A 14,681-nucleotide genomic window follows, 5' to 3' on the forward strand; every position below is an offset into this window, starting at 1 on the left:
CCACTCTATCAACTCAAGGAGACTTAGCATGACTTCAGCTCTGCGCCTCCTCTGAGTGTCCGTATGCGTTACTCTTTCCTCCTAGTTGTAGGACGTCCACTCAGCCAGCGTTCCCATATCCAAGTCCTAACCTTCAGGACCTAGAATGTGACCTTACTTGGAAGCTAAGGACCTCTGAAGGAGGTTATTCTGGTTTTATGCGGCCATCTTGTCCCATGTCTGGTGGTGTTCTGAGAGAATGGGGGGATTTGAGACACGGGGAAGGCCAGCTGAAGACAGAAGCAGATATTTGAGTTATGCAGCAACAAGCAAGGCACATTGCGGATTTCCCAGCAGCCATCAGAACCTAAGAGAGACGCATGGACAGGTTTTTCCTCATAGTCTCCAGCCAAGAGGAACCAACCCTGCCAACACCTTGAGTTTGGACTTCTGCCCCCTAGAAGTGTGTGGGAATGATTCTGACGCTCAGTGCCACTAAGTTTGTGGTGATTTATTACTCCCCTTCTCTTCTTTATACTCATCTGGCAAAACTCCAGCCCTCAACTTACCTGCTTCCTCCATAGCTGTACCTGGACAGCCAAAGCGGCTGAAACAAGACAGCAGTGATGTGAAGATTCATAACCATCAACCTGAAATGGGCTTACCTCTGCATGACCCCTCCTCTCCTCTTTGTGAGGAGATGACCTCACTTATTACCTAGAGAAGAAACTCAGACACCAGAGAGGGTCACTCCCAACTTCCTGACTCCTATCTCCCCAGCCAGTCCCACCAATTCCTTCCATTTCAGTGGAGGAGGGGCTCATTACCTCTGATACCAACCCTTTCAGCTGGGCTTTACATCCCACCCACTCCTAACTTCTCAGCACCCTTACCTGATCTCTCCAGTCTCACACATTTTCTAATTCCTTTTCTCTCTGGGATCGTTCACATTGGCTGGTCATGATTATGTCGCTTTTATCATAAAAGAGCAACAACAAATCAGAAGGCACAGGCAGCCCCCTCCCAATCAAATCACACATTTGAGCCTCTGTAGACACACATGTTTTCTCCATCACCCATCCTCGTCCTATCTCTCTTCCCCATCCCACAGCCAGACTTCTCAAAGACGTAGCCTTATTTTTCCCTTTCCTTCTAATTTCTCATTCCACACTAATCTGGCATCTATCCCCAAATAATTCACCCAGAGAGCTTTTACTAAATCATCAATGACCTCTAATGGATCAGAATCACTAAAGTCAATGGGCGTTTTTCTATATATCACTTGACTTTATAGCACTGAACACAGTTCATTATACCCTCCTTGAAGCATTTTCAGATCCTGGCTCCATCACATCACATGCTCCTGGTTTTCCTTCCATCTCTGGAGCCCCTGCCCTTATAGCTCCTTTACAGATTCATCCTCCTCCATCCAGTCATTAGTAATGATATTCTTCCTTTGTCTATTAGACTGTCTTTGACTCTCTTTCTATTCTATACTTGTTCCCTAAGGATCTCATACATGGTCATCACTAATTGACATATGTATGCAAATGACCCAACATTTACATATCAGACACAGACCTCTTCTTTGCTTTCCATATACTCAACTGCCAACTTTGGCTATCACAAGGTCAACTCAAACACATAACAAAACATGCAATCTTATCTCCCCTTCACTCCCACACTGTCCCCACTCCTCCAAATCTATTACTCTCCCAAAATACTCATTCTGGGAAAGGCCACCTCCACATACCCTTAACCAACATGAGAATGTCAACCGTGACACTTCTCTTTCTCCCTCCTACATATGACCTGTCATCAAGTTCAATCACTTGTTCCTTATAACAGCACCCAAATCCATCCATTCTTACCACCAAATATTAGTCCAATTTACTATCATTTGCCAATGACCTCCTAATGGTCTATCTGCAGTCACTCACACTCTTGTCTAATTTGTTCTATAGGAAGCAGGTCTATTGAAGGTCCTATCTTATATCTCCAGCCTTAGCCTCATTCCATACCACACTCCCAGCTCTCCCTTCTCCAGCCACTGGTCCTTCCTACTTTCCCAGAAGGTTCATCTGCTTCTTCCACTGCAGGGACGCTGCACATGCTGGTCTATTGCTTGGGATACAAAATCCTACCCCTCCCTCAGAGGAAGTCCCCCTGATGCCTCAGACTGAGTCAAGTCTTTCATTCTCCCAAGGATCTTTCTTTCACTACCCTTATCATAGCTGTGACCTAGCTTTCTTCTTGTGATTTGATCATTTGCCTCTCTAGCAACACTGTGCAGGCCACAAGGTCACTGACAAGGTCTAGTTTTGCTCACAGATACGTTCCAGGGCCAGGTACAGTTTCAGCACGTGGTAGGCACTCAGGGAGGTTTTGCTATTGTTTTTCTTCAAGGCTGTAGGTATGCAGTAAAGCTTACACACACAAAGGAAACTTGGGTACATTGTAGATTTCCAAGGCCAACCCCTGCAACTCAGAGGAAACAAAAGCACAACTTGGTGGCATCTTCACAGCTTATTCCTGCCAGGGCTATTTTTTTTCTAAACACCGTCCTATTTACAAAAAATTTGGATAAGTTGGCTGCAGATGACTATTTGAGGAGGCGCTGCCTATTCTATTTCACATGTTATAATCTGTTTTTGTTCCTGGGGCAGGTATAAGGATGTTTTGTGGACACCCATGGCCAATAACACAAAAGATGCTGGGCATCAGGCTAATTGCTCCCCAGGGCCTGGGCGGAGCCTTTGAGGACAGGTTGGAAAGCAGGTGGAGATCATCTCCCTGAGGACCTGTTGTTTTACGTTCTATGAGTTACTGCTCTCCTACGCTGACCAGTAATGCAGAGATGCTTCTGAGAGGAACTCTGCCCTGTAGTGCTTTGACCACCATGCAGAACTCAGCCCTGGGTCTTATGCTGAAGGCCTTTAGGACACTAGCATTCAGCTTAGAATAAGAGGGGCATATGAACAGCATGAGACATGAAGCTCTATCTTTGAAAATTTCATATAGTAGCTATTGATGCCAAAATTGAGGAAAATCTTGAGATCATAATTTTCTAATGTAGTTTTCTTATTTCTATACAACTTGCAAAGCAATATTTGAAGGTGTTGCATATATACTGAAACACATGTCCCATATATTGAGTTACAGTAAAACTACAGTATAGAGAATTATGGCAAATTATAAATGTAACTCATTGTGGAAATAATAACAGGCCAAGCATGCACTGTGTTAATATAATTTCATGTGTTAAAAAGCATACAATTTTAAATACAAATACATAATATAAAATGCAATATATGGACTTATTCTTTGCATTTAAAGTCATGGACATTACTGTGCATATGAAATGGCATTACATACACACACAGCCAAGACAAATATATGCATTCCAGCTAAAACTGGCAAACCAATTAACATTCTCACAATCAATCAATCCTCCTGTATATTTAATATTTGATTCTTATCCATGCAAAGGGAAGTTTGTAATTCAAAGTACTGCTTACACATATATGTAATTTATGATGTTAAACATCCTTATGTTGGCAATAGTTTTCTCATTTTGGCTAAAAACTAGCACAGAAAATCTCTCCTTTCCAAAAACAAGACATAACATTTCTGAATCCAGTTAAGTACAAGGAACACTACAGTGTAAACTGTTGACTTGAAAAACCCCCCACAAAATAGCTTCAGTTATATCATGAAACCATCCATCTATTGTGATACAGATATATTCCATAGTATGTCCTCCAGCTTCTCTAATTTGGAACCTGAATGTCTCTTAAAGAGAAACAACAACTACACACACATAACATTCAGCTGTCAGTTTAACTAGTTTGGCCACAGAAATCATAGAAACTTGCTAAGAATAGTTAAAAATAAGAATGATTAAAGTTTCATTTTTGCCTGTCACATGTTTTATAATTCTTTCTCCCCAAAGAATTTTAAATTAATGTTTTTTCCAAACTTTTAATGATTCATGAGTAATTTGATGCTGCTGTACTTTGCTTAAAGAATGTATTTCATTTTGATTTCTCCTCTCCAATGCAATGGTCTAAGTGTCCTTTTCTTTGTCACCTCATGAAGAGAGGATTCACAGGAGTCACCCATTTAGACCTTTGCCTGCATGTAAATCTCTCCGTAGTGCTTGGGGAGGCATGCAGGACCCACACATACACCTTAACAGATCTGTGCAATGACCAAGAGGTTGGAGAATGCAGTGAGGTGAATATAGAGATTTATAGAATGCAGCAGTTCATTCTAATCTCAGGAATTAACAGGTTTTATATATAGCAACGGGGCACTGGGGCTTTCATCTAAGTAACAGAGTCAGAACATGAACTGGAGATGTCTACCATGAGGATTGTTTAAGATTCAAGACTTTTTGCAACTTTCCTATGTTTGTTATTCTCTTTCATTCCCCCAAAGCAATTAGCAGGAAAATGACTGGATCTGTGGAATAGTGTTCAGGTACAAAAAGTAGGTCATCTTCTATTTTTGTGGTTAGTTTGGGGGAGAGAAAAAGGGTAAGAGACCAGAAAAATAGAGGAGGTGGCAATTCTGAGAAGGAGAGAGAGCAAGTTGAGTTTTTTGGAAGGTAGAGAAAGAAAGAAATAAAAGTGCTGGAGTAGGCCTGGGCACATAATTAGCAAAATCAAAGCAAAACAAACAAACAAAAAAAATCGACTCCGCCCTTCTAGCATCTCCTCTAAAACAAGGTGAAATCAGAAGTCCTTCACTTATATATTACTCTCAAGCACACACTTCCTCGTTTAAAAAAATCCAGTGTGCCACATGAACTCTCCACATTTTAAGTTATGTAAGGTACAATTCCTAACCCTATTTTATTCATGGGGAAACTGAGGTACAGCATTAAATAAACAGGGCAAAGGCCATGTAACTACCAAGTATCAGAGCTGGGACTTGAACACAGATATTCAGACTCCAGAGTCTGTGCTCTTAGCCACTCAGCTATGCTGACTTGCCACAAGGTCCTTTGCTGTCCACTAGGCTACGAACTATAGTTATCTTTGTCACCAGTACTGCTCCATTTCTACTCTCCTGTGTTTTCCTGCCATGTCCAAGAATTAGTTATTCAAGACAATTCCTCCATGAAATAACCTATCCTATCTGCCAACAACTATATATAATTTATTTTCTGCTGTGTGTTGATTTTTACTGGAACCATGAAAAGAAGGATGAAAAGTAAGAAATGGATTGTCAATGCTAGACTGAAAGCATTCAATTATAGAAAAGGTGGAGGTGTAAGTGCAGATATTTATAGATCATATAAAAGTGGTTCTTTAAAAACACCCTCACCCCCGAGACACAAGAAAACACACAGAATCTAAAAGCCAGTCTCAATCATATGGAATAATTATTAGAGACAAGAGCAATTCTAAGACTTGATATTTTTCCTTTGGTTCCGACAGCCTACAGTAATTAAAGTCTCCTAATTAACACACACAGTGGAAGTCAACAAAAGCCCAGTGAGAAATGAAGGAAAAAATAATCTTACCTGCAGATGTGTGCTTGAACTTTTCGCTTTTCTTCTTCCTCCATTTCCAAGGCTTGAAAATCCTTCCCAGGTTGGCAAACTTACTTCTCCTCCGGATGGGTGGGGTATGGGTACCTGGGACGAGGGAGTCAGAACGCATTGCCGCCAGCCTCTCCACTTCCTCAGCTTGTTTTTCCCAAGAAAACGATGAAAATAGAGAGAGGAAAAAAAAGTGTTAAAATGGGAGCCTCACAGATGGCCAGCGTTTGCCATGGTTACAGATAACAGAAGCCACATGACTGAAGTTCCGTTTCTCTTTCCATCTTTTTGTAATGGAAGTCATGCCAACATGCTCCAAAGGCCAGGGAGAGTCAGCCAAATCCTAGGGATTCAAAGACCCTAACCAAACTTGCCTAACCTTAACCCAGACATGGGGGAGGAGGAGGAGGAGCAGAGCCCTCCTGACATGCCAGACACTCCCCACAAGGCGGGGAGGCATCAGAAGAGTCAAATGACAGTCAGTGTAACTACTGGCCCAGCAATTTCTCAAATAAGACTTGGCAGATGCAATCACTATAACACCGTCTGCTGAGAAAAGAGGGAGAAAACATTTATCAACTGCCTATTCCAGTGCCAACATGCCACCACCCACGGCTCTCTATCCTACTGCCCGCTCACCCAGCCCTGCGGAAGCACTGGGCTCTGTTGAGTGGCTCCACCTTAGGGTTGCTGACTGATTTTAGAGCGCTCGCCATTTGTTAGATTCTATAATTGCCTTGACTCCTCTAGTCTTTTTGTTTCTGCTTTAATTTCTGAAAGAAGATTCTTAGAACTTGAAAGCTGAGAGTGACTTTAGGACCACCTAGACTACTCCCAATAACTTTAGATTTGAGGACACTCAAACCTGTAATGCTTAGTGGGGTCCCTTTGTTTAAGGCCACAGTCGTCCTGACCTCTTTTATAACTTGGAATGAAACAAATTCCTTTCCAACTTACATGATCATGTACACATCCCAGTGAGGTAAATATACTGCAACTTGAATTTCTGAGACAGGAATAATCAGAGAAAATAACCTCCTTGACAAAAATCAAGGGGGCACAAAGGAGTCGCCTTTGCAGAAAGTCAAATTATATACCTAAAGCTGTGGCCAATCCCAAACCCTCTGTTGGACCTTTAGCACTGTCTTTCAGAAAAATCACCTGGACAGGCTGTTCTCAGAAGCTCAGTCTTACAGCCTGGTAGGCTGCGTGAGGTCATTTGAAATGGTTCTCACTCAGGAGATTCGTACATTCAGCAAACATATATGGAACCTGCACCATGTGCCAGGCAGTGTGCTGTGGTGACAGATGATGACAGGTTGGTAAAGGCTCCTTGCAGCAAGACTGAAAGGAAGTAGATGAATTTGAGAGATGTCTGGGAAGCAAGGTCCAGAGGACTTAGTGACTAATTGGATGGCCTGAGGGAGGTCAGTGAATGGCAGCCTTCATTCTCGGGGGCAGGGAACATGGGGGAGGCACAGGTTTGCAGGTGAGGACAGCAAGAATCTGGACATGATGTGTGGTGATAGCACTGAAAAGCTTTGACTACATGGCTCAATACACTGGTAGCTCCTCTTTTGAATCATTGTGTTAAGTAGCTGCTTACTACTGTGCCAGATACTGTGAGCCTTTATTGGGCAGACACACAGAAGAATGGGACATGGCTGAGCAGCGTCTAGAGGTGGAGATAAAAGGCTCAGTGTGTAAAACTGCCAAAACAGGAAACCATGTAAAATTCAATGGAGACAAAGAGAATGATTAATTCTGTTTGGCCGAGTTGGAAAAGACCCCAGGGACGTAACATTTGGCTATGTATTTTTAAAAATATACATATTTTTATTGATTTCAGAGAAGAAGGGTGATGGAGAGAGAGAGATAGAAAGATCAGTGATGAGAATTGAATCACTGATGGGCTGCCTCCCACACACCTCCTACTGGGGATTGAGCCTACAACCTGGTGTAGACAAAAGGGGCCACATGCTAACGTGAAAAGCTCAGGGAAGGCCTTCATGGCAGTCTTGCAAACTCAGAGACCTAAAGTAACCACAAAGAATGGTCTAAAATTAAAATTTAAAAGCAGTCATGGTGGATAGTTACCTCCTAGGCCGGTATCCTCACTGACAAGGCCAACTTTTATCTTAACTGAGTTTATCTGTCTTTTTGCATCTATGATAACATATCCTTGAAATGTCTGGGTAACTTCCCTTTTTCTGGACCCCTTGGGGCACAACCTAATGTGCCTGAGTGCCAGACAGATACCACAAATTCCTTCATTGTTATTGTTATCATCTTAATTGTTGACTGTTGACTATCCTGCACCCACATAAGTATTTGTCCATCATTTTACTTTTTATCCAATCCCAGGGCTTTCCCCTGCTTTGCTTTCTCCCGCTTCTCTAATCTATCGCCAATGGATTTCATGTGACCCACCTACGTCCCCTCCTTTGATTACAATGTATAAAAATAGATGAAAAGCCACCATTCTCTGGAGCATTACCCCAATCCCTTGAAATACTGCTTCCTGGCAATTGTTGACAGTTTGGCTCAAATAAACTCACAAAAATTGTTTACAGGTTTTAATGTTTTTACGTTAACATCAGGCATGTGTCTCAACAGGATTAGTATTGTGACCTCCTGGTTTATGCTCACCAGCCGCACTCATTTGGCTAGGTTTTTGAAGAGGAGGAACTGTTATCCCCACATGGGGAAGGGGGAGACATGGATCCCAGGAAGGAAAACAGACCAAAAGGAACAGAGAGGGCTGGGAGAACGTGGCATGTTTAGGAACTTCGAGAAACAGTAAACCGTGAGTTGGTTATGCTGGTGAGATGGAGAGCCAGTGGGGAAAGGTGGTAGCTGGAGGAGTCAGAACCAGATCATGCAAGCCTTTGAAAGGTTTGATTAGGTGTTTGTATCCCACAGGCAGGGGAAAACTATGAGAATCAGAAAATGCAAATTGACATTATTACTACATTCAATAAATATGCATTGAGTGCTCACTATGTACCAGATGCTTAGGCTATGCCAGTAAGCAAAACATATAAAAATACCAATCTGTGGAGCTTACACTGGTGAGTGGGGTGGGGAACATACAATACACATTAAAACTAGGTAAACTGTAGAGTAAGTTAGAAAATATATGCTTTGGAAGAAAAATAAAAGGCAAATAGGAACCTGGCAAAAGAGGTCAAGAGTGTCTAGGTTGGGGCGGGGAGGGGGGGAGTGGGCAATATTAAATAGCCTGATTGAGAAGGTACATGGTCAGGACACAATTAGATTTATTTCTAGGAATATTTTTGCAACAGCAATAGGATCTGAAGCGGAGTGTGAAGAAGCAGGTGCAGAGAGAGTAATGAGGGGGCCACTGCAAATAGTCGGAGGGTAGTGACTAGAATCCAAGCAGCACAGGAACAGAGGGACGCAGAGAAGATGACATTCAGCCAGAGGTGAACCAACAGATCTTGGTAACTTCCTAACCACAAGGAAGGACAAGGAAGCAACAAGGGCAGCAGCTTTTGTTTTTCAGGACTGAGAAGTGAAAACTTTCCATTCCTAACAGAGCTTGGATTGTAAAAGCAAGAAGCAGGATGAGATGGTCAATCAACGACAAGGGCTTTGGAACCAGAAAACGCAGGCTTTTGCAAAGTCTTCTGAGCGGTTTGGATTTTATTTAAGATAACAGAGAACTACCGAAGGGAAATTTGCCAGGATGGGATGAGAAGACTTGATCTGGCCAGTAGGCTGAGCTCCAAAAACCAGAAAAATGTAAGAGACTGACAATGTAGGAAAGAGGTGGAGAAATTTAAGAAATAGTATTTTTAGGGAGAAGAAGAGGAGGTGGGATCAAAAGTACATACAGGAGGGCTAGTCATTGGAAGGCTTTATGCTGAGTTATTGAAAATTTGAATTGAAGTCTCTGATTACATGTGGTCCTCAAGGGGTAAAAGAGATCATTGAAGGCTGAGTGAAGAAAATAATGACTGAGGAGACTTTAAGTAAGTCTTTTCAGAGTGGCTGAGGAGAGTAGTTAAAAAACCCAACTACAATGAGGAATGAGAAGAAAGCCACATGGAGTAGGTAAGCAGCCTCTGGAACAACTGAACTTGAACATTCTTCTCTTGAAATGCTATCAGCTGGTTGAGCTGGTGCTTTTCAGTAATGCTCAGTGGTATCCACAGAGGAGGTGACAATTGTGAGAAACCATTCCAAGGAGGTTTTGAGTCCAGCACACAAGCCAAGTCAAGATCATCTAATTCCCACAAGATCACTTTCTCTTTCATATAGAGCCATCACCTTTTCCCTGTTTCTTACCTTAGTTTATAATCTTATTGTTGTTTGTCCTGACTTTATAAGTCTCCAAACCTGCATTCCCAACCCCCCGCCCTCCCCATCTCCTGCCTTCAAACCTGTATTTTATACTTTTGCAGATTACTCTGCCAGAAGCCTGCTTTTCTCAGAAACTTTCAATGGCTTCCCACAGTTTACATTTCCTGTCTTGGCATTCAGAAACCTCCCCAATGTCCTGCCTGGAATTCCCTCTCTCAGCACACACTATAGCCAAAATGCAACACTCCTTCAAGAAGCCTCCTCCGGGGCCTGTGGATCCTGATGGACATCAAATGACTGGAATTATGTGCAAAATTTCATGTATGATTGGGTATCTGCATTTGGTTGAAACAGTTCCCATTTTCTTTTGTTTCCCCCAATGGTCTAACATACAAAAGGTAAAATTTTAAAAGTATCCAGGTTGAGGATTCTTGGGTTCAGCCAACCTAAAATATCTGCTAAAGATTAAAGGAAGATTGTGCATTGAATCCTTAAAAAATTATTTTTAAACCAATATATGAGTTACTTAAGCTTGATGTTAAATTTGCTCTCATAGTTGGCACTTGATAATGATTTGCTAAATAAGTAAATGAATGAGGGCATTTGACACAGCTCATGAAAATCAGTATCACTATTTGTCTTAAGAAATAAACACCACTGGGACAAAAATCTATTTCATAATCACGTCTTTAAGAAATGAATGCAAATTATTCTGAAATTACCACATTAAAATAATTGTAAGACATTAGGAGTGCCTTGGAAAAACTTAGAATAGCAAGAAGCTGGCGGAGCATTATAAAGGTATAATTATAACTCCATAATTAAATGAATCCTTAATAAGTATACTATTAAGTTCAAGATGTTTAGCCCTAATGTACACTAGATTACTGAGCAGACTGGATGCCTTTAAGTAAAGGTGATTTATATTTTCATCCTCCTCATTACTTTTCCCCCAATTCATTTGATAACAGGGGCTACACTCAACCTCACTGCTTTGCCACCAGATAGTGAAATTTGAAGGCTTAGCAATGAGGAAAGAGGCCAATTGTGAATACAGTTTGAAGAGGAAGAACAAAATAAAACAAAACTGGGCTCAGAATAAAGTGGTCTTCTACTGACCACAGGGACAGGAGAGAGAGTGGGATGGAGACAAGTAGGAGAGGAAAGGCACACAGGGCGGGTGTGTTTATGAAACCTGCCTTCTTTTCAAACATATCATGAAAAGACTGCTTTGCCCAAGCCCACTGCTCTCAAAGGTGGCGTCCTCGTGCTGCTGAGAGGAGACAGCTGTCTGGAGAAAATGCTCACTTAGACATGAATCAGCTGTCAACCGCCCAGAGACAGAGAATGCTGAATCAGAAGGTGGGATGCTGGGCAGCTGAGCTAATTCTGCGCTGAGGGAGAATGGGAGGCCTGAACCACATGATTTGCACCATCACCCTCCAAAAAATACTCTCCTAAGAGACTACACAGCCTGGGCTGCCTTTCATGACATGACTGGGATTTGTTTTATCTGTAGACAGGAAATCGTTGGGAGCTGATTTTTCTTTCCTTTTAGAAAAGCAGGAGAGAAAATACTTGACTTATGCATGCTTTTCATCACTGAGAACCCAAGTAGCTGTGTCTGTGGGCATTCTGAAGCCCACCCGTTGTAGCCTGGGGTTGCTCCTGGCGGGCTCTCAGAACATGCAAGAGTGTGGGAGTGGACAAGAGGAACTTAAGCTGGCATCCTTACCATTGTATTTCTCATGCTTGCTTGGTTTTCAAAAGGCTTATCCAAAGAAAGCACCAATTCTGGTCTCCTGCTGGCCTAGAAAGTGTTAGGCACGCAGTGTCCCCCTGAGAAGTTTGGAAGAAGGAAGCCATGGTGTCTGTGGTGTCTGGTGTCTAATCAACGACAGAGGCAGGAGGGCCAGGACATGCGGAGCCCCCACTGTAGTTCTCTCTATGTGCCCAGGACTTTTGGAGGACCTGAGATTCTCACAAATTAATATTTGCTTCTCCACCCAATGTGAACCCAAAATCGAACACTTATTTAGCAGGATCTGATACCATTTGCTTTTCCTTCCAATTTCATTAGAAGGGGTTATGTTCCCACCATATTTCACCACCTTCGGAGTGGAGGCCAGAGCTGGGGGTGAAGGTGAGGTTCTCTGTCAGTTAACTACAACTGAGCTGCCCAGGGGCTAAACCTGTCACCTTCCTGCCTCAAGCAGCTTTACTTTTTCTTTCAACTGCAGAATGATGTCAGACAGGTCCCTGGCCATTTAGAAAATTCTCAACCACTGCAGCTTTCCCCTTTTAAAAATGTACTTTCAGTTTCACAGAGATACCTCAGGCAGGGAAATGAAGGACGGATATGAATGATCAGATGTAAAGGACAGTATTTTCCCATTTTCATTCCATAAGTTACACCATGCTCTCTTAGAGAGGCCAGATCTCTTTGAAGAGTTTCTGTCCATCTAGGACTGATCTGTATTAGCTCCAAGGTGTGTTTATAAAACAAAAAGAGGAGTGATACATTTTTTATTTTAAAATCGGGAGCCCCTGCCTTGTCCCATGAGTTGAGGAGTGGGATGAAGGTGAGAGGGGGTGTGAGGGAAGAACTGGGCATTTGATGGCAAAGAGAGACTGTTTTGCTCAGAGCAGGTTGCTTGGTTTGCAGACCACCTATAAGCCTGTACTGAGCTGGGGGATAAAATAATATGCCACACTCACCACGAAGCTACAAAAGGGTTTGGTGCAAACTCGGACATGATGCCTAAAAACTCACTCGTGATAATACTGCTGAGTATGAGCACTGGTGCTTCTCTCAATCATCTTCTCACTCTGTCCTGTACTTGACCTTCACCACGCTTCCCCAGTCTTTCACCCTCTGTACTTCCCTCCTCTTTCTCATTCCTTACTCTCAGGTTGAAGTTGGGTCCAATCTGTAGATTAGAACTAAAGTATGAACATTGATACTAGTCAAACACAGTGTTAATTAGAATAGAGCTGCATTGACAAAGGGTTTATCCATCTTAATCCAAAGTCTGCTTGACTTGCTTGGAGAGCTCTGGTGTTTCTCAGTTTTCTGGACACAGAGATGGCTGCCTTCTCTACCTGGGAGCCACCAGAAGAGATACCAATTCCGTGACACACAAAATCACACTCCAAACACAGCCATCATACACCATCATGATATTTGAGTCTTGTCCACTGCACCTCTGGAGGGATATATAAATGTTCATATTGAGGGAGTTGCTAATCAATATTGTTGCTACAAGAAGGATATTCCTCATGGTGGAAAAAGCAACAGTGGGTGTGACTGTACAATACAGTCCTATGGGTTGGGAAATGGGAGGAGACATCCAAGCTCATACACCCAAGCTCATACTTCTCAGCACATTTGCTCAGACACTTGGCTAAGTTCCTCCTCTCTTTCTGGCTCCAGAGCTTGCTGCCTGGTGGGAGGCAATTCTATTCACTGCCAGGACAGGTCCCAAGGATGCTTTCACAGGCCTGCTACTGCCTTTGGCACTATGAATAGTTTGGCCTGAGATAAAGGGCACAGGACTATGCTAGCATGCAATGGAAGGAGGAGAGAAAGGGAATTTACGGAGCCACATGACCAAAGATGGCCCAAGACATGTTTCTGTTCATCATCTCTTGAAGCAGTAATTGAAATCCAAGAGGAATAGGAGAATACCCCCCAACCCCTTGCCTTGAGAGATACCGATTTTAGCAGCACTACTGGTTTTCGAATTATAGGCCCTTATAACAGAAAGAGGCTATGACTAATATGGTCTACAGAACTCTGCATACTGTTAAATGGTTTCCAGTTTCCTCATAACAGGAAGGGAGGTTCTAAACAGGACAGTGCTTTCTTAGGCATTGATGTTGATGACAACAATGACGGTAATAATAATAATCTATACTAATAAAAAGGTAATATGCTAATTAGACCGGAACGACCAGACATCTTCTAGATGTCCGACTTCCTTCTGGACAAAGCCAGGGTGGTGAGGGCTGAGACAGAGGAGGTTAGGGTGATCAGGCTGGCAGGGGAGCAAGCAGTTAGGGGTGATCAGGCCAGCAGGGGAGGGCAGTTGGGGGTGATCAGGCTGGCAGGGGAGCAGTTAGGCGCTGTTCAGGCCAGCAGAGGCGATTAGGGGCAATCAGGCAGGCAGGCAGGTGATTGGTTAGAAGCCAGCGGTCCCAGATTGTGAGAGGGATGTTCAAGATTGGAGAGGGTGCAGGCCGGGCTGAGGAACACCCCCCATGCATGAATTTCATGTACTGGGCCTCTAGTAATCCTATATAATAAAAGAGAAACATGCAAATTAACCGTCCCTCCGCTATGCTGAAGCCATGCCCACCAGCCATGCCCACCAGCCAATGAGGAGTATGCAAATTAACCTGACAAAGATGGCAGGTAATTTGCGTACACAGAGTAGAGTGGGAGAGCAGGCAGTTTGGGGGTACGTGGCTCCCTCAGTTGCTCCCTTAGGGGGATGTGGCTCCCTTGGTCACTGGACAGAGAGCAGAGCAGGTGAGCTGGAGGCTTGGGGAGACTTGGCTCCCTTGGTCGGGGGAAAACCGAGAGAGTGGGGAGCACCAGGAATTCTGGGAATAGTAGTTTTGGTGGCAGCCCAGGACCAGAAGCAGAAGCCCAGAGTGCAGGGAGCACCAGGGATGCTGGGAATCGTAGTTCTCCTAGACACTAGAGCAGTGGTTCTCATCCTTCCTAATGCTGCGACCCTTTAATACAGTTCCTCATGTCGTGGTGACCCCCAATTTCATTGTTACAAATTGAACATAATTAAAGCATTGTGATTAATCATAAAAA

The 14,681-nt window shown here is 43.2% G+C and overlaps 1 protein-coding gene across 6 annotated transcripts in view; it reads right to left on the reverse strand.

Moving 5' to 3' along the window:
- Window positions 1–14,681, reverse strand: part of PHACTR1 (phosphatase and actin regulator 1) — a 500,267-nt gene that overhangs the window by 176,677 nt on the left and 308,909 nt on the right. For all 6 annotated transcript variants that reach the window (XM_006769720.2, XM_006769722.2, XM_006769719.2 and 3 more), the window contains one exon: window positions 5,510–5,674. In XM_006769720.2, coding sequence (XP_006769783.1) covers window positions 5,510–5,674 — 165 coding nt within the window. The remainder of the gene's footprint in view (window positions 1–5,509; window positions 5,675–14,681) is intronic.

This window comes from Myotis davidii, unplaced genomic scaffold, assembly GCF_000327345.1.
Source record: "Myotis davidii unplaced genomic scaffold, ASM32734v1 scaffold62, whole genome shotgun sequence".
Taxonomy (NCBI): domain Eukaryota; kingdom Metazoa; phylum Chordata; class Mammalia; order Chiroptera; family Vespertilionidae; genus Myotis; species Myotis davidii.